The sequence below is a fragment of the Poecilia reticulata genome, chromosome 18, assembly GCF_904066995.2.
Source record: "Poecilia reticulata chromosome 18, P_reticulata-male-v2, whole genome shotgun sequence".
Lineage (NCBI taxonomy): Eukaryota > Metazoa > Chordata > Actinopteri > Cyprinodontiformes > Poeciliidae > Poecilia > Poecilia reticulata.
The window spans coordinates 25,436,792-25,457,702 of record NC_088847.1 but is presented as its reverse complement, the minus strand read 5'-3'; the positions used below and the strand labels follow the sequence as shown (position 1 = coordinate 25,457,702).

At 41.6% G+C, this 20,911-nt stretch overlaps 1 protein-coding gene across 1 annotated transcript in view; it reads left to right on the top strand.

The window, feature by feature from the left end:
- The window catches only part of LOC103460905 (uncharacterized), a 228,811-nt gene extending 208,422 nt beyond the window's left edge, over positions 1-20,389 (top strand). The window contains exons 5-7 of the mRNA XM_081598947.1: positions 15,069-15,167; positions 15,876-15,974; positions 19,863-20,389. Coding sequence (XP_081455073.1) covers positions 15,069-15,167; positions 15,876-15,974; positions 19,863-19,927 — 263 coding nt within the window. The 3' untranslated portion in view covers positions 19,928-20,389. The remainder of the gene's footprint in view (positions 1-15,068; positions 15,168-15,875; positions 15,975-19,862) is intronic.
- Positions 20,390-20,911: the final 522 nt, after the last annotated feature.

Below are 20,911 nucleotides of genomic sequence, written 5' to 3'. Positions count from 1 at the left end.
AGCTGCTCGGCTGTTTGAATAAACAGGAAACACAAAGTCGTTTGTTCTCAGTCATAATCAAAGTGACCTAGAAACAAAGATCAGCTGAACACCTGCAGCAGGTGAACATCCTGGTTCATCCTGTCAGTCACAGCTGATGGAGCTTCATTCATGTTCAGGTGAAGTTTTAGCCCCTATTTTATGAATCTGATGCAGTTTATATCAGACAACAAATATTTCTACCTCCACAAAATGCAAACTAATCCTAACTATCCCTCCCCACTACCTTCAGTAATCTTAGCAGCCATCTTCTGATTTTATTTATTCATAATCTCAGATTAATATCCTCACAGTCACAGAGAACCAATCAGACTTCTGGCCCAAAACCAGAACCTCCTTTCTGTAAAACAAAGTTTATATAATTTTCCTCTTTGCACTAATGTTTCCTGAAACTATCAGCCAAAAGCTTTGATGAAAAGATGATGAGGAAAAAATCCCAAACCCTGTGGATTTCATTTATTTTTATTAATCGATCAGTGTTTGTTTAAACTGATTCCAGATCAGATTCAACTTGTTCATTTTCTGGTCAAACTTGTTTCAGATTCTCTGAAAAGTCCCAAGGAGTGGCTCCTTGTTACAAGCCCCGCCCCCACCTGCATGTCTGATGTCACTTCCTGTCTCTGTAGTCCTGCTATCTGCATAACTCACATTATCAAACATGTTGCTGCCTGTAAAGCAGCAGCTGCTGCTCAGCCTCTGTTGTTGCTCCTTCATTCACCTTAAACGTTTAGTTTGATCTGATCAGCAGAAACGACCTGATCAATAATCCAGTCTGCTGGGCTCCAACTCTGGACTCATTAAGAAATAAAGACATTTTAACTAATTTTAAAGTTTAAATACAGTAAAACACATAAAAGGCAGGATAACACTTTATTTGAAGAGGGGTGAATAAGACTGAACATAATAATACAAGAATCAATATAAAAACTAAAAGCAGAAATATATAAATAAAATAATATATACTTTGTTTTGATTTTATTACTTCTCCCTTTTCCGTATTGTTTTCTCGCTGCATTGTTATGCTAATGAGGTGGGCTGCCTTCTATGTCCACCTCTCTATTGGTCAATAAACAGGAAGGAGAACGATCCGTGTGCAGATCGATTGTTAATGCCTGCCTACGTGGCGCTTTCGGCCTCAGTTCAGCAGTCCTCGGGAAACCTGACTGAAAAATTCACGAATACTCGTTATCTTAAAGATACAATAAAAGGTAAGGTTAATAACAGCATTTAAGTGTTAGATAGCTGTTATTACTCATTGTCAAGCCACCATTCTCTCACTCTGTATATAATAAACAGCCTCCGATCGGAGAGTAAACCAGCTAGCAGCAGCTTTAACCACAGTTAGGAAACATAAACACCGCTGCCTTTCAGTGCTGTGTTGTTAAAAGTTTCACTAAAATCACTGACATCTTCCAACACTGTTGTTTAGAAAAGCATTTTAAATATTGATTTAAGCGCCATCTGCCAAATAATTTACATATTCTGATGTGATTCATAATTTCTCCTTTTGTTTTGTTGTCCATCTTTCTCAACAGTAGCCGACCTAACAACCTACCATATCTGGGATGGTCTCATTCCTCTGTCCATGGCAGGTTCAGTCAATCAGCTGTGGGACATCTGCTGCCTAGTCAAAGTATCATGGGCCTCTTGATTTAAAAGGAGAAACCAGTGCAGAGCCTTTCTGCTCCTGCAAGTCACACTTCATGGATGAACACTCACTACTGCTAGCAGCTGTTAGAAATGAAATCTTTGTGTATCTATTCTGTAGTTAATATCTATATGTATCTATTAATAAATGAATTGATGTGTAGAGTTCTGTAAAAACTATTGTAAATAGCTTCTCTTGAGTAATTCTACAGATGTGCAACTTTTACATTTAAATTGCTTCTTTTTGTAAATTTTACACATCTGGCAACGAAGTTTATGGAGGAGAGGAAATGCTAAAATTAAAGCTGCCATTGTGGAACAAAGACATGAGGTTTGTGGCTGTTTCTTTAAAACATTTAATAATTACATTAAACACTTTACATGGTTACTACATGACACAAACATAATTACTACAGTTAACAATTTAAGTCACTGATAGAGAAAATGTATTTACAAAAGACATACATTTTATTTCAACATTATGTACTCAGGGTTTACAACTTAAGAAGACAAACATGTTGGGTCCTTGGCGGATGGCAGTCTGCAGTGAACTGGTGCCAGTCTGCAGTGAACTGGTGCCAGTCTGCAGTGAACTGGTGCCAGTCTGCAGTGAACTGGTGCCAGTCTGCAGTGAACTGGTGTCAGTCTGCAGTGAACTGGTGCCAGTCTGCAGTGAACTGGTGTCAGTCTGCAGTGAACTGGTGTCAGTCTGCAGTGAACTGGTGTCAGTCTGCAGTGAACTGGTGTCAGTCTGCAGTGAACTGGTGTCAGTCTGCAGTGAACTGGTGTCAGTCTGCAGTGAACTGGTGCCAGTCTGCAGTGAACTGGTGCCAGTCTGCAGTGAACTGGTGCCAGTCTGCAGTGAACTGGTGTCAGTCTGCAGTGAACTGGTGTCAGTCTGCAGTGAACTGGTGCCAGTCTGCAGTGAACTGGTGCCAGTCTGCAGTGAACTGGTGCCAGTCTGCAGTGAACTGGTGCCAGTCTGCAGTGAACTGGTGCCAGTCTGCAGTGAACTGGTGCCAGTCTGCAGTGAACTGGTGCCAGTCTGCAGTGAACTGGTGCCAGTCTGCAGTGAACTGGTGCCGTGCCAGTCTGCAGTGAACTGGTGCCAGTCTGCAGTGAACTGGTGCCAGTCTGCAGTGAACTGGTGTCAGTCTGCAGTGAACTGGTGCCAGTCTGCAGTGAACTGGTGCCAGTCTGCAGTGAACTGGTGTCAGTCTGCAGTGAACTGGTGTCAGTCTGCAGTGAACTGGTGTCAGTCTGCAGTGAACTGGTGCCAGTCTGCAGTGAACTGGTGCCAGTCTGCAGTGAACTGGTGCCAGTCTGCAGTGAACTGGTGTCAGTCTGCAGTGAACTGGTGTCAGTCTGCAGTGAACTGGTGCCAGTCTGCAGTGAACTGGTGCCAGTCTGCAGTGAACTGGTGCCAGTCTGCAGTGAACTGGTGCCAGTCTGCAGTGAACTGGTGCCAGTCTGCAGTGAACTGGTGCCAGTCTGCAGTGAACTGGTGCCAGTCTGCAGTGAACTGGTGTCAGTCTGCAGTGAACTGGTGCCAGTCTGCAGTGAACTGGTGCCAGTCTGCAGTGAACTGGTGCCAGTCTGCAGTGAACTGGTGCCAGTCTGCAGTGAACTGGTGTCAGTCTGCAGTGAACTGGTGGATGACAGAGGCAATAATATACTGTAGTGAGCAGTTTGAAGCAGACGTCCCACCATGTGATCCACTGGGTTTTCCCACCTGAGCACAAACTTCATGCACTTTGTTTCCACAGCAGAATCAAGTGTAACTTGTTAAAAGGGATATAAAGTTATTATTCCTATGTTATTAATTTTCTACTGCCAAGTCTACAGCCACAGGAAAACAAAGTATAAGAAACTTAACCTTCTAGGAAATATGAAGTTAATGAGCTAATATATATATATATATATATATATATATATATATATATATATATATATATATATATATATATATATATATATATATATATATATATATATAAAAGCTACCGGTAAACTCTGGCATGTTTTAAACACATTAAAATTGTATTTAAAACAATAAAAACGAAAACCCTGATTTCCGAATGAGATGCAAAATTTGCTTTCATCCGAAAAAAGTACTTTGGACCACTGAGCAACAGTCCAGTGCTGCTTCTCTGTAGCCCAGGTCAGGCGCTTCTGCCGCTGTTTCTGGTTCAACAGAGGCTTGACCTTTAACCTGGGGAATGCAGCACCTGTAGCCCATTTCCTGCACACGCCTGAGCACGGTGGCTCTGGATGTTTCTACTCCAGACTCAGTCCACTGCTTCCCCCAAGGTCTGGAATCGGTCCTTCTCCACCATCTTCCTCAGGGTCCGGTCACCTCTTCTCGTTGTGCAGCGTTTTCTGCCACTTTTTCCTTCCCACTGAGGAGCCTTGATACTCTGGGAACAGCCTATTGGTTCAGAAATGTCTTTCTGTGTCTCACCTCTTGCTTGAGGATGTCAGTGATGGCCTTCTGGACAGCAGTCAGGTCAGCAGTCTGACCCATGATTCCGGTTTTGAGTAATGAACCAGGCTGGGAGTTTTTAAAAGCCTCAGGAATCTTTTGCAGGTGTTTAGAGTAACTTTGTTGATTCAGATGATCAGGTTAACTGCTCATTCAGAGAACCTTTGCATGATATGCTCATTTTCTGAGACAGGGATTTTGGGTTTTCATGAGCTGTATGCCAAATTCATCAGTATTAAAACAATAAAAGACCTGAAATATGTCAGTTGGTGTGCAATGAATCTAAAATATGACAGTTTAATTTTTATCATTACATTATGGAAAATAATTAACTTTATCACAATATGCAAATTTTTTGAGGACATATATATATATAGCTGACTGTATAGCTATAGCTATATGACTATAGCTCACTGTATACCTCAATAGGTAAGTCACCAGTCTTCCACCCGGGAGACCCGGGTTTGAGGCCAGGCTGGGGGCTGGGGCAAAAAGTTACAACGGTGACATTGAGCTGTCAGTGTGGGTCCTTAGGCAAGACCCTTGGAGCTATATAGCCTATCTCATACCATGAGAGACACAAATAAGCACGACATGCCGGCTCAGACGTCGCCCGTGGGAGGAATGGTTAGCTCGACATCCCCAGTCAACACTAACTGCCAAACAACTAGTAGCTCAGTGTTCCAACATCCGCAAACGGCAACTGCTGTCACAACTTGAGATTGACGAGGTACGACACAAGTGCTACGGCAAGGGGAAGGAGCCAGGATGCCAGGTCAGAAGGGAGTCAACTACAACCCCCCGCCCAGAGACTGGGTATGTAGCCCCAGTAATGAACGAGAGAGAGAATCATGGCCCATCTGCAACAAAAGTCTGTCCACCGGTTCACTCCCCTTGTCCTGCCGCAGGGCGGTCATCACCCTGCTGCCCAAAAAGGGTAACCTGCAGGACATCAAGAACTGGCGCCCTGTGTCCCTCCTCTGTACCGACTACCAGATCCTCTCCAAAGCCCTGGCCACTATGCTGGGGAAGGCTATGGAGCAGGTCATCCACCGGGATCAGACCTATTGTGTCCCCAGCAGGTCCATGGTAGATAACATCTACCTGATTCGGGATGTTTTGGAAGTCTCCGGTTCATTGGGTTTACAAACTGGTTCTGTACAGTGACATTGAGAGTGTGCTGAAGATCAACGGTAGCCTGTGTGCTCCTTTTAGGGTGTGTAGAGGCGTTCGACAGGGCTGCGCGCTCTCCCTGGAACCCCTCCTCCAGAAAATACGCTCGATTGTTCATGGTCTGGTTTTACCTGGTTTTAGTAACAATATTGTTTTATCTGCCTATGCTGATGATGTGAATGTTTTAACAGAGATCACAGAGAAGTTCTCTGCACTGTCTGCTGCGAGGGTGAACTGGGGAAAGAGTGAAGCCCTGGCTGTGGGCGAGTGGTCTGCTGGGCTCCCGGTTCTCCCTCAAGGTCTCATTTGGAAAAGAGATGGTTTTAAGTATCTTGGTGTGTTTTTAGGTAATAAAACTATTGTAAATAAAAACTGGGAAAATGTCGAGTAAAAAATAAACTGTCAAAATGGAAATGATGGAGTTGGCTGCACTCTCAAATGTCATATCGAGGTAGAGTGCTGGTCCTAAACAACCTTGTAGCATCACAGCTGTGGCACAAGCTTTCTGTCCTAGACCCACCACCTGGCCTGCTAGTGAAAATACAGTCGGAAATGGTCTACGTCTTCTGGAACGGTCTACATTGGGTGCCACAGTCTGTGTTGTTTTTATCGAGAGAGGAGGGGGGCCAGGGCCTTGTCCACCTGACCAGTAGAACAGCTACATTTCGTTTACAGTTTTTACAGAAATATTTAACAGGATCTCCTGTGTGGACAGATGTGGCCAGTTGCATCCTTAGACGTGTTAATTTTCTGGGGCTGGATGCTGTTGTTAACTGATTTTAGTCTTTTAAAGTTAAAAGGGTTGCCTCGTTTTTATCAGGATGTTTTTAAATCCTGTGCTCTTTTTAAATTGAAAAGAGCAAAAACATGTAATTCTCTGCATTGGCTTTTAGAAGAACCTCTAGTGTGCGGAGCAAAACTGGACGTCATCGACAGCAGCGTGCCTGGACTGTCGGAGGTCTTGTCCAGATCCAGGACGGTGATCCTGCAGCGTCTAGTGCAGGTAGCCGGCCCGGAGTTCTCTGGCGTCCTGGAGGTTGCCTCGCTGCTCGGAGTCCGGTCTGCCAGACTTGTAAAGCGCTTCCTGGAGCGACTGACGGCTGAGGAGAGACGGCTCCTGCACCTACACACAACTAAAGAGTGCCTGCCTGACCCGAAAGACCCGTTTCCGGACGTGGTCCTAGATCCAGGTTTTGAGAAAGACGGTGGGCCCCTGCTGCAGAGCGACGTGACAGAAATGGACTTATGCAAGGCCAGTCCAAAGGCTCTGTACAAATGCTGTGGGAAAATTGTGAACAGAAGGAATCAACGGAAGGCCAGGCTGTGTCTGGAGTAGCAAATTTGGAGGACTGAAACCGCAGTGGAGGACTTTATACAAGCCTCCAATTAAAAAGAGAACTGGTGACCAACAATGGAGGATCCTTCATGGCGCCATTGCCACAAACTCGTTTTTATCAGTCATCAGTCCTGGGGTTTTAAACGAGTGTCCATTTTGCAGTTTGTCCGAGAATGTTTTTCACGTTTTTATGGATTGTGCACGTTTGACTGGTCTTTTTAATTTTTTAGCGAAAATCTTTGGCCTTTTTAGCGTGGTTTTTACTAGTTCTATTTTCTTATACGGTGTACCTTACAGTCAAGCCACAAGTTTTAAATCCCGCCTTTTAGATTATTTAATTGCAGAAGCAAAAATGTCTATTTATAAAACAAGACGTGACAAGTTGCAAGATGGACCTCAGCTTGATGCAGTGGCTCTGTGGAAATGTAATGTTAAAGCCAGGTTAAGGTTGGAGTTTTGCTTCCACAGAGTCACTGGAGATTTAAATAGCTTCTTGCTATTGTGGGGTTTCAAGAATGTATTGTGAAACGTTACTGAAAGAAAAGAATTAGCACTTAACAAGCTGCTGATGTAATTTTTTTTGTTTTTTTCTGTTTGTGTATCTAATTGTGTAAAGTTTGTATTTATTTTTGTAAGATAATTGTAAATAAAAGTTTTGTTAAAAATAAAAAATCTTCTTCTTTTTCACCACTTAGGACCCTTCTGACCTGAGGCTGCCCTAAGCGCCTGTTAGAAACTGATCACTGTCCAAACTTGTTTCACTCTCAGTCCGAATAGCTACCAACAAACACATGCTTTTTAATAAAAGAAAACATTCATAAGAACAAATAGACTCATATTTTAATGGAAGAAGGGTTCCTTGATCCAACGTCCTCAGCAACTGATCCCCCACAAAAAGTAAAATAATTTTGGAGCTTCTTCCTGTTTCTTTCTGGTGTCAAAAGGAACTCAGAACCAAATCTTAAAACGTGGATAGGTTACTTTTGTTTTGACTCTATTAAAATGCTTTACATGCTTTTATTTTTGATGTTATTATGTTTACGATAAGTATTATTTTCTTTTGGTGTCCTACGTACATCACCTCACATCATGGGCGGAGTGGCAGCACTGACAGCCATCTCTCCCATGAATGAACTCAAATAATGTGAAGCAAGAATAGTAGTCTAGCAGTAAAATGTGTTTTTACCTGTGTTGATTGTGAAATCAGACATATTTCTGACCAGTTTATTAGTTGTAACTTCAAAAAAAACTACAGAAAACCAGATATTTCAGCAAAAAGCAAACCTCATAACCCAGCTAAAGGAAGAGGGCGGACTTTACTTATCAGCAGGAAACGATGAACAGAAGTCAGATCAGTCAGAGCCGCCATGATGGAAACATCTCCTCAATTTCTGCTCTGTGAGTAAAGATCATTTACTTATTTAGTGATAATTTATTCACTGCTCGGATAGAAACTGATTCTAGAAAAGAAGATTTAAAATGTTTATATTTTACTTCACTAGAAACTTGATCTGTATTATATGAGAAAGTTTGAAAGAAAACATTTTCTATGCTGTTAGTTACTGCAGTTACTGTTAACTATCATAAAGGCCAAAATATGATGGATCACATTTAAAAATAGATTTTGTTCCAAAGATGAAAGAGAAAAAACTGATGAAATTCAGACATCAGATGTCGACACCTGGAGAACTTAGATTTAATTTGAGTAATTTATTATTTATTATTATAAATCTCTGAGTTGTAAATCTACGTTATACAGTAAATACAAGCATGTGGAACTGATGAAATATTAAATTACCAATATGTTTGATTTCTCTTCAGTTCAGACTTTACTGGTTTTCTGCATGATGGATAAAGGTTAGTAAACTTTGATCAATATTAAAACCTTTCAAATATCAGTCAAAAATATCAAGTATTAGAATAACTGTGTTAATGCTGTAGCTGCTGTCACAATTTTTGATTATTATTTTTAACAAAAGTTATAGTCACAAATAGATTTTATCTCCAGTTCTCCCAGTTCATCTGAATGTGAGTCCCAGCAGATCTCAGTTCTTTGAAGGAGAATCAGTGACTCTGACCTGTGAGGATGGAAACATCTCTGATGGAGGAACTGTGAGGAGAAACACAAGCAGAGGAACCAGGACTCAGTGTGGAGATGGATGGGGGACATTTAATGGTTCTACCTGCAACATCAGTTATGTTTTAAAAAAGGACTCAGGTGTGTACTGGTGTGAGTCCACATCTGGATCCTCCCCCAGCAGCAGCAGCAGCATCCAGCTCTCTGTCTCTGGTAAGATCAGACTGTGGAGTTAGTGTTGCTGTGTGGAAATGGATGAAATGCTGTAGTTTGTCTCTGTGTTGAGGTGGATCAGTGATCCTGCAGAGTCCTGTCCTCCCTGTGATGGAGGGAGATGACGTCACTCTGAGCTGCAGAGCAAAGAGTCCAGCCCACAACCTCCCAGCTGCTTTCTATAAAGATGGCTCCTTCATTGGTGATGGACCATCAGGTCACATGACCCTCCTCCATGTCTCCAGCTCTGATGAAGGCCTCTACCAGTGCAGCATCAGCGGTCAGGATGGAGAGTCTCCATCCAGCTGGATCTGGGTCAAAGGTCAGGAGGTTCAATCATCCAGCTGCCTGAGTCCTGATACATGTTTAATACATATTTAATAAATATTTATATTCCAGAGAAACCAACCTCCTCTTCACCTGCCAACACTCAGCCTCCTCCTCCTCCTCTGCCCACTAACTACACTCTCCCATCTCTTGTCTGCATCATTGCACTGGTTTTACTTCTGCTACTGGTTCTACTGGTTCGGCGAGGAATTCATAGGAAAGAGACCAAACATACAAGTAAAGTTAATTTTGCATAATAATTTTAAAACACAACAATCACTATATCCAGTAGTTTTTCCATCTCTTTTCAAATTTAACTCTCGTTTCCAAACAGCTGATCGTTTCTCATTGAAGGTTTTATTCCAGTCAGGATTCTTTGTTTGAACAAAGTGAATTAATTTTATTTTCTGTTCCAGGTGAAGAACAGGAAGTTGAAGATGACAGAATCATCTACAGTGATGTCAGAATAAAACGGCTTCATGAGAATAAACCACTAAATGAAGGTCAGTTTGTCTTTGATGTTGTTTTCCTTTATTAGGATATTTTATTATAGATTTGGTTTTAAATCAAATCATTTCAGAACTGATTCAGTTTTTAACAGGCTGCATAGTTAAAACTTTTACCTCATTTTTCAGGATTGAGGCTCAGTGGATAAAATATTTAAGATCAAGTCCAGTTTTTATTTCTGTCTCATGTTTGATGCTGGAATCAGCAGAAGATGCTCAGTGTGTGAATGTGTGTGTGTTTGAGTGTGAATGTGTGTGTTTGAGTGTGAATGTGTGTGTGTGTGTGTGTTTGAGTGTGAATGTGTGTGTTTGAGTGTGAATGTGTGTGTGTGTGTGTGTTTGAGTGTGAATGTGTGTGTGTGTGTGTGTTTGAGTGTGAATGTGTGTGTTTGAGTGTGAATGTGTGTGTGTTTGAGTGTGAATGTGTGTGTGTGTGTGAGTGTGTGTGTGTGTGTTTGAGTGTGAATGTGTGTTTGTGTGTGAATGTGTGTGTGTGTGTGTGTGTGTTTGTGTGTGAATGTGTGTGTTTGAGTGTGAATGTGTGTGTGTGTGTGTGTTTGAGTGTGAATGTGTGTGTGTGTTTGTGTGTGAATGTGTGTGTGTGTGTGTGTTTGAGTGTGAATGTGTGTTTGTGTGTGAAGGTGTGTGTTTGAGTGTGAATGCGTGTGTGCGTGAATGCGTGTGTGTGTGAATGCGTGTGTGCGTGAATGCGTGTGTGTGTGAATGCGTGTGTGTGTGAATGCGTGTGTGCGTGAATGCGTGTGTGTGTGAATGCGTGTGTGTGTGTGTGTGTGTGTGTGAATGTGTGTGTGTGTGTGTGTGAATGTGTGTGTGTGACAGAGTGAATGTGGTTCTAGTCATGGGAGCACCAGGTAGTAAACCAGGCCCAGGAGATCCTGACAGACCAGCTCTGTGTAGATATAGAAATATAGATGCTATCCTGGGTCATTTTCAGTCACATTCTATACAATAAATCCTATTTGTTCATGTTTAAAGTGTAAATAATGTTCAACACACATAACAACATTTTGAAGTTAAAAAAATAAAACCATATTAACCTGAATGAAGCTGATGAAAGCAGCTGCCTCTGATGTCTGATGGAAACTCTGGAAGTTTCTGATATGAGCGACATGAGCAGCTGCCCAGGGCGGCATTATGTGGGGGGCGGCATGAGCTACTTTCTCAGGGTTTTCATTTTTATCTCTGAAGTTTTCATCACCATCTTTGTTTGTAGTTTCCATCTTCACTCATCCTGTGAACTCATTCATCGTGTCTCATCATGTCAGTGGTTAGCAGATCTTGTTCCTCAGAGAAATGAGATGAAGACGAATCTGAACAAAGAAACTCAGCAGCTGATCAGGAGCCCAGATATTCAGGGGCCTATAGAGATGCTTAACACAGAGCATAGATCTAGAATATTACATTTGATTTAATGGTTTCACCAGAGATAAACACAGGACATTAAATTATACCATTATAAAGTTTATCTGTAAAAGTCCACAGAACCACCGTCATAGATTGTTTTGTCTCTGCAGCTCTGAGTCTCTATCAGCCTCTACAGCCTCTATCAGTCTCTATCAGTCTCTATCAGTCTCTATCAGTCTCTATCAGCCTCTATCAGCCTCTATCAGCCTCTATCAGCCTCTATCAGCCTCTATCAGCCTCTATCAGTCTCTATCAGCCTCTATCAGCCTCTACAGTCTCTATCAGTCTCTATCAGCCTCTACAGTCTCTATCAGTCTCTATCAGCCTCTACAGTCTCTATCAGCCTCTACAGTCTGTATCAGCCTCTACAGTCTCTATCAGTCTCTATCAGCCTCTACAGTCTCTATCAGTGTCTATCAGCCTCTATCAGTCTCTATCAGTCTCTATCAGCCTCTACAGTCTCTATCAGCCTCTACAGCCTCTATCAGTCTCTATCAGCCTCTACAGTCTCTATCAGCCTCTACAGTCTCTATCAGCCTCTACAGTCTCTATCAGCCTCTATCAGTCTCTATCAGCCTCTACAGTCTCTATCAGTCTCTATCAGCCTCTACAGTCTCTATCAGCCTCTACAGTCTCTATCAGTCTCTATCAGCCTCTACAGTCTCTATCAGCCTCTACAGTCTCTATCAGTCTCTATCAGCCTCTACAGCCTCTATCAGCCTCTATCAGTCTCTATCGGTCTCTACAGCCTCTATCAGCCTCTACAGCCTCTATCAGTCTCTATCAGCCTCTATCAGCCTCTATCAGCCTCTACAGCCTCTATCAGCCTCTATCAGTCTCTATCAGCCTCTATCAGTCTCTATCAGTCTCTATCAGCCTCTACAGTCTCTATCAGTCTCTATCAGCCTCTATCAGCCTCTATCAGCCTCTATCAGCCTCTATCAGTCTCTATCAGCCTCTACAGTCTCTATCAGCCTCTATCAGTCTCTATCAGCCTCTACAGTCTCTATCAGTCTCTATCAGCCTCTATCAGTCTCTATCAGCCTCTACAGTCTCTATCAGTCTCTATCAGCCTCTATCAGCCTCTACAGTCTCTATCAGCCTCTACAGTCTCTATCAGCCTCTATCAGCCTCTACAGTCTCTATCAGCCTCTATCAGCCTCTATCAGTCTCTATCAGCCTCTACAGTCTCTATCAGCCTCTATCAGTCTCTATCAGCCTCTACAGTCTCTATCAGCCTCTACAGTCTCTATCAGCCTCTACAGTCTCTATCAGCCTCTACAGTCTCTATCAGTCTCTATCAGCCTCTATCAGCCTCTATCAGCCTCTACAGTCTCTATCAGCCTCTATCAGCCTCTATCAGTCTCTATCAGCCTCTACAGTCTCTATCAGCCTCTATCAGTCTCTATCAGCCTCTATCAGCCTCTACAGTCTCTATCAGCCTCTACAGTCTCTATCAGCCTCTATCAGCCTCTATCAGTCTCTATCAGCCTCTACAGTCTCTATCAGCCTCTATCAGTCTCTATCAGCCTCTACAGTCTCTATCAGCCTCTATCAGTCTCTATCAGCCTCTACAGTCTCTATCAGCCTCTACAGTCTCTATCAGCCTCTACAGTCTCTATCAGCCTCTATCAGTCTCTATCAGCCTCTATCAGTCTCTATCAGTCTCTATCAGTCTCTATCAGCCTCTATCAGCCTCTATCAGTCTCTATCAGCCTCTACAGTCTCTATCAGCCTCTACAGTCTCTATCAGCCTCTATCAGCCTCTATCAGTCTCTATCAGCCTCTACAGTCTCTATCAGTCTCTATCAGCCTCTATCAGCCTCTATCAGTCTCTATCAGCCTCTACAGTCTCTATCAGCCTCTATCAGTCTCTATCAGCCTCTACAGTCTCTATCAGCCTCTACAGTCTCTATCAGCCTCTACAGTCTCTATCAGCCTCTATCAGACTCTACAGTCTCTATCAGCCTCTACAGTCTCTATCAGCCTCTATCAGCCTCTATCAGCCTCTACAGTCTCTATCAGCCTCTATCAGCCTCTACAGTCTCTATCAGCCTCTATCAGCCTCTACAGCCTCTATCAGCCTCTACAGCCTCTATCAGTCTCTATCAGCCTCTATCAGCCTCTATCAGCCTCTATCAGCCTCTACAGCCTCTATCAGCCTCTACAGCCTCTATCAGCCTCTATCAGCCTCTACAGCCTCTATCAGCCTCTACAGTCTCTATCAGCCTCTATCAGTCTCTATCAGTCTCTATCAGCCTCTACAGTCTCTATCAGCCTCTACAGCCTCTACAGCCTCTATCAGTCTCTATCAGCCTCTACAGTCTCTATCAGCCTCTACAGTCTCTATCAGCCTCTACAGTCTCTATCAGTCTCTATCAGCCTCTACAGTCTCTATCAGCCTCTACAGTCTCTATCAGCCTCTATCAGTCTCTATCAGCCTCTACAGTCTCTATCAGTCTCTATCAGCCTCTATCAGCCTCTATCAGTCTCTATCAGCCTCTACAGTCTCTATCAGCCTCTATCAGCCTCTACAGTCTCTATCAGTCTCTATCAGCCTCTACAGTCTCTATCAGCCTCTATCAGTCTCTATCAGCCTCTACAGTCTCTATCAGTCTCTATCAGCCTCTATCAGCCTCTACAGTCTCTATCAGCCTCTATCAGTCTCTATCAGCCTCTACAGTCTCTATCAGCCTCTATCAGTCTCTATCAGCCTCTATCAGCCTCTATCAGCCTCTATCAGTCTCTATCAGCCTCTACAGTCTCTATCAGCCTCTATCAGCCTCTACAGTCTCTATCAGCCTCTATCAGCCTCTATCAGTCTCTATCAGCCTCTATCAGTCTCTATCAGTCTCTATCAGCCTCTATCAGTCTCTATCAGTCTCTATCAGTCTCTATCAGCCTCTATCAGCCTCTATCAGTCTCTATCAGCCTCTATCAGTCTCTATCAGCCTCTATCAGCCTCTATCAGTCTCTATCAGCCTCTATCAGTCTCTATCAGCCTCTATCAGTCTCTATCAGCCTCTATCAGCCTCTATCAGCCTCTATCAGTCTCTATCAGCCTCTATCAGCCTCTATCAGTCTCTATCAGCCTCTATCAGCCTCTATCAGCCTCTATCAGTCTCTATCAGTCTCTATCAGTCTCTATCAGTCTCTATCAGCCTCTATCAGTCTCTATCAGCCTCTATCAGTCTCTATCAGTCTCTATCAGCCTCTATCAGTCTCTATCAGCCTCTATCAGCCTCTATCAGTCTCTATCAGCCTCTATCAGTCTCTATCAGCCTCTATCAGCCTCTATCAGTCTATAATAGTTTCTGTAGTTTCCTGCTTCAATGTTTCACCTAAATATGGAACAACAATCATATTTTCCACAGCAGCTAGAACCACATTATAGAGACACCATCAGTGTTAAAATAAGTTTAAAATAGTTCTATGTGAGCATTATGAAGGTTTCATTTCTGCCTTTTGTCTTTTTTTATTCACCTTCCACAAACCATGTAACATTCAAGTGCAGCTCAGTCAAAATAGTTTCCTTTGAAATTTAGAACAGAAGGAAAGATTATTATTTTGAACCTTTGCTTAATATTCTGACTTTAACTATTCAAATATAAAAATATAATTATTATCTGGTAAATTAACTCAATGTCTCTCTATCATGTCTTTATTGTCTTTCTAAGCATCTGATTTTAAATGGAAAACATTTTTTCATGTTTCATTAATTTGATCTTTGCTGCCATAATATTGATTCTGAATAAAATCTGTTTTATTGCATGTAGCTGTAGATTCTGTATTTCTATATGTTTGTAACATAAATTAATCATTTCTTCTTTTTATTCTGATCAGAAATGGATCCAGCTGCTGTTTACTCTGCAGTGAGAACAGACGACATTAATTATGGACAGATTATCATCAGAAACAAGAAACTAAAGCCAAAACCAAGAGGTAAAAATCTCTTCCTGAATTATTTTCATCCAGTTTTAGATCATAACAGCTGGAAGGTAAAAGATAATGTTCCTGATCAAAAACAGAGAAATAGTTTTTAGTTTTAATATTTTTTTTTAAATCAGTTCATCAATTAATTAAACAAATGACATTTTAAATCGACTATTGATTATAATTCTCTATTTTAGTGAATATCTGAGTTCTGGTCTCTGCAGCTCAGTGGTTTCCTGCTTCAGCTTCACCTCAATATAAATATTTATATCTACAGCAAAATGAACCACAATACAGAAAAACATCAGAGTGAAATTAATGTTAACAGTTTAATTTAGTTTTATGTGAACATTTAGAGGATTTTTGTTTTGATTTTCTAACTTTTTACAAATCATGTTGCCTTCAAGTGCAGCTCAGAAATAATTTATTATCTTTCCTTTTGAAACTTTTGTTTAATATTCTGACTCCAGTTTTAACTTTTTTCTTCATGTGGAATCAGGACAATCAGATAAAAGTAAAATATAAATATTTTCTGATAAATAAACTCAACATCTCTAACGTGTCTTTATAACAGCAGATTTTAAATGGAAAACATTTTTTCATGTTTCATTTATTTGATCTTTGCTGCTATAATATTGATTCTGAATAAAAATGTGTTTTATTGCATGTAGCTTTAGATCATGTATGTTTGTAACCATTTCTTCTCTTTCTGATCAGAAATGGATCCAGCTGCTGTTTACTCTGCAGTGAGAACAGACGACATTAATTATGGACAGATTGTCATCAGAAACAACAAACTAAAGCCAAAACCAAGAGGTAAAAATCTCTTCCTGAATTATTTTCATCCAGTTTTAGATCATAACAGCTGGAAGGTAAAAGTTAATGTTCCTGATCAAAAACAGAGAAATAGTTTTTAGTTTTAATATTTTTTTTTAAATCAGTTCATCAATTAATTAAACAAATGACATTTTAAATCGACTATTGATTATAATTCTCTATTTTAGTGAATATCTGAGTTCTGGTCTCAGTGGTTTCCTGCTTCAGCTTCACCTCAATATAAATATTTATATCTACAGCAAAATGAACCACAATACAGAAAAACATCAGAGTGAAACTAATCTTAACAGTTTAATTTAGTTTTATGTGAACATTTAGAGGATTTTTGTTTTGATTTTATTAACTTTTCACAAATCATGTTGCCTTCAAGTGCAGCTCAGAAATAATTTATTATGTTTCCTTTTGAAACTTTTGTTTAATATTCTGGCTCCAGTTTTAACTTTTTTCTTCATGTGGAATCAGGACGATCAGATAAAAGTAAAATATAATTATTTTCTGATAAATAAACTCAACATCTCTAACGTGTCTTTATAACAGCAGATTTTAAATGGAAAACATTTTTTCATGTTTCATTTATTTGATCTTTGCTGCTATAATATTGATTCTTACTGACTGATAGAAATATAAATATTCATCTTCCAAAGTAAAACTGAGTCGGTCAGATTTCTGCTGGGTTTGTTGAAATAAACTGGAAATAATTAAAATCTGTTTGTGATGCAGAAGAAAAGATTCAGACCAAATCTGGAGAGTTCAGGTCAGAGTTTGTTAGAATCATCCTGTAGATTTTCTCAATAAATTCATCAGTTATATCCGTTACTTACGTTGTTATTTTAATCTGTGCTGGTTTTGCATTTATTGATCAAGTCTTGTTACTATATGAAGTTTTAAAGTATTAAAGTCCTCATCCTGCTGCTTTGTTCTGCATGTAACAAACTGCATCAATGGTAGCTAAGCATCTATATTTTTATCCTCTTTCCTCTCATGCCCCTCTAACACGTCGTCTCCCCCCTGCTGAGCCCAGCAGGCTGAAGTGTCTGTGGTTTTGGTCTTTTGGTCATTTTGTTCCATCCGTTTATTTTCTACCTCGTGGTGAAACGTCATTTTGCTCAGATACATTCTGGTTTCACAGCCATGAGTTATATTTAGCCTCCGCTGCAGAGGTGTTAGAAAACTAAACTCTTCATGAAGCTTCAGAGCAACGCTTTTTATTGCTGTTAATCTAATTGGAGCCTGCCACACACAGCAACGCTGCAACACACAGCAACGCTGCAACACACAGCAACACTGCAACACACAGCAACACTGCCACACACAGCAACGCTGCAACACACAGCAACACTGCCACACACAGCAACGCTGCCACACACAGCAACGCTGCAACACACAGCAACGCTGCAACACACAGCAACACTGCAACACACAGCAACACTGCCACACACAGCAACGCTGCAACACACAGCAACGCTGCAACACACAGCAACGCTGCAACACACAGCAACGCTGCCACACACAGCAACGCTGCCACACACAGCAACGCTGCAACACACAGCAACGCTGCCACACACAGCAACGCTGCAACACACAGCAACGCTGCAACACACAGCAACGCTGCAACACACAGCAACGCTGCCACACACAGCAACACTGCCACACACAGCAACGCTGCAACACACAGCAACACTGCCACACACAGCAACGCTGCCACACACAGCAACGCTGCAACACACAGCAACACTGCAACACACAGCAACGCTGCCACACACAGCAACGCTGCCACACACAGCAACGCTGCCACACACAGCAACGCTGCAACACACAGCAACGCTGCCACACACAGCAACGCTGCAACACACAGCAACGCTGCAACACACAGCAACGCTGCCACACACAGCAACGCTGCCACACACAGCAACGCTGCAACACACAGCAACGCTGCCACACACAGCAACGCTGCAACACACAGCAACACTGCAACACACAGCAACGCTGCAACACACAGCAACACTGCAACACACAGCAACGCTGCCACACACAGCAACGCTGCCACACACAGCAACGCTGCCACACACAGCAACACTGCAACACACAGCAACGCTGCCACACACAGCAACGCTGCAACACACAGCAACGCTGCCACACACAGCAACGCTGCCACACACAGCAACGCTGCCACACACAGCAACACTGCAACACACAGCAACGCTGCCACACAGCAACGCTGCCACACACACAGCAACGCTGCCACACACAGCAACGCTGCCACACACAGCAACGCTGCCACACACAGCAACGCTGCCACACACAGCAATGCATGGAAGGCACCTATTATTATACACCTCAAAACAAAATAACACACCGTTCATGCAGCTCGTACCGCTGCATGAACCCACAATGTACCTAGACATGCAGCTGGATCTCTACATGAGGGCTTTTACTTCTGTTGGCATTTCAACTAACCAGTGAAAAATGAGCCAAATTCAAATCAAAACTAATTAGAACTGACTGTTCTGTGTTAAAGACTCAAAACAGAGATATAAATCTGTCTGCTCCTCTGTCTCACTCACTCTATGGATTAATTACCATAGCAACAGTGCGCTGAAGACAGCAGAGACGGAGAGGACTACAAAGATGGCTGAAGGTTAGAACTACAAAGATGGTGGAATGATGGTTACCACACAGACAGAGGGCTGAGCTGGCATTTAGAAATATCACCTTCATTAAACACTTAATACAGACAAGATGGACGAAGAGCAGAGGAAGTAAGAACCATGACTCTGGAAACTTGATGTTACTAAACTGACAACCACTTTGGATTGTCAAAATAAGAGCAACACATACCCTCCACAATAAAAGCAGCACATAATTGCTGTTTTGTGATTTATATAACTGGTTTAATCCAACCACTGTTACACATGGGATTAGTGTGGCCCTTTAAAATGAAGTTTACTGAAACTTTCAAAATAAAGGCCTCATTATTCCTCTCAGGTTAATGCTCCATAAGGCAGTGCAAAATAAGCTAATATAAGCATTTTAGCTATTTCTTTCTTCCATGTTATTGCTCTGCATTCCTTTGCAAGGCTTTTATTTCAAAATAAAAGCCTCCATATTCCTCTCAATATTATCCATATAATGAGCATGTTAGCTGCTTTTGTCTCAGGTTAGTGCACTGCCTTCTTGCCTTGCTACCTTACTGCCTTGCTACCTTGCAGAGTGCAGTGCAATAACATTAGCACAAACATTAGCAGCGTTCTGCCCTGAACTAGTGCACTACCATTAAACATTAGCATTTTCCCTAAAAGCCAAGAACATTTTAAAAGGCTCCTCACACTCTGGTCACAAATGGCTCCAACTGGCTGCAGATACAGGATTAAAGAGAGAACAAACTGACTGAATAACAGTTTATACCTGTTAGACAGAAAGGCATTAAATACCCTCTAGTGCTATTTATCAACCAATTTTGTTATAATCCATGTAATTTTATTGCATGGTTTCCATAATGACAATAAAGATTATTATTAAAATAAAAATATAGCTATTTTCTTATTTCTTAACCTTGTTTAGTACACTGAAAGGATGAAGTCAAAGTCAGACATCATGCTGCTGATGCCCCACAGGCTACTGACAGCATTCACGCTAACATTAGCATTTTTGAAAATTTTAGCTTATACATCAATTTTAGAGGTCTGTTTTAAACAACATGCTTGTGATTCTTCACAGGCTACTGACTACATTTTAGCTTAGCTTAGCATTGATGCTAATGTGTAGCATCAGAACGTTGGGTTCCATCTGATGGGCAAACTTTGGCAGGCCCCGTTTAAATAACTCCAGAAATGTTCTGATATTGTTTCTGCTTCACGTTTCCTGCAGGTTCTGATCCAGATGCAGTTTATTCCTCGGTGAGGAAAGAAGAAACCAGAATGATCAGAAACTGATCAGAGAAACGGAGGAAGAACTCATCTACATCTATAGCTCTGTGCTGAAACCATGATCTACATCTATAGCTCTGTGCTGAAACCATGATCTACATCTATAGCTCTATGCACAAACCATGATCTACATCTATAGCTCTATGCACAAACCATGATCTACATCTATAGCTCTGTGCTGAAACCATGATCTACATCTATAGCTCTGTGCTGAAGCCCCTGCTTAAACCCAGGTTGCTATGGCAACCATAGGTTCAGTTTAATGCTCCTATTTTTACACCAACAGTAAATACCTGGAGACCTGCCTGTTGGAACAGGAAACATTGAATAATCGTTTAAAATATGCTAAACAAACATTGTGATGAGTCCTGAGTTTCTTGTGGTTCCTGTAGTTTCTGTCTCTGAAGCTGTAAACGTCCCTCATGTTTAAAATGTTCCAAATAAATGAACCTTAACGGTTAAATTACAGACCTGATGTCCTGACATCCAATCGTTTGAGGGACTGAAGTATCACAGGTCTGTGGCTGAACCACCTGATTAACAGAAAACATCAGTTATTCCCATAATCAGCTGAAAGAGGAAATGAGGCCTGATTCTCTACCTCTGTGCTCCAGATTCAGAGCAGGAGCAGATCAGAGTTTCCAGTAAAGTCTAATATTTACTTAAATAAGCATCATTCAATCAGCTGAATCTGGTTCCTGTGATCTGTTTGTAAAGTTACAGTAAAAAATTATCTGCAATAATTTGTTCTATTTGTCATAAAAAGCAGAACAGATGCTCAGTTTTCAGTCATATTATCACCATGTTATTCATATGAAGTTTAATTAAACTTCCTGTAACTTCGTCAGATGAGACTCAGGTTGAGTTTTTCAGCAGCAGGTGGGTCTGAGGACCCGTGGTACTGCGGGCCTGGTTCTGTTCAGACCTAAATGACAAACAAAACCCTCTGATTTAACCTCCTGCCTCGTGTTGTTGGGCTTTCAGATGGAA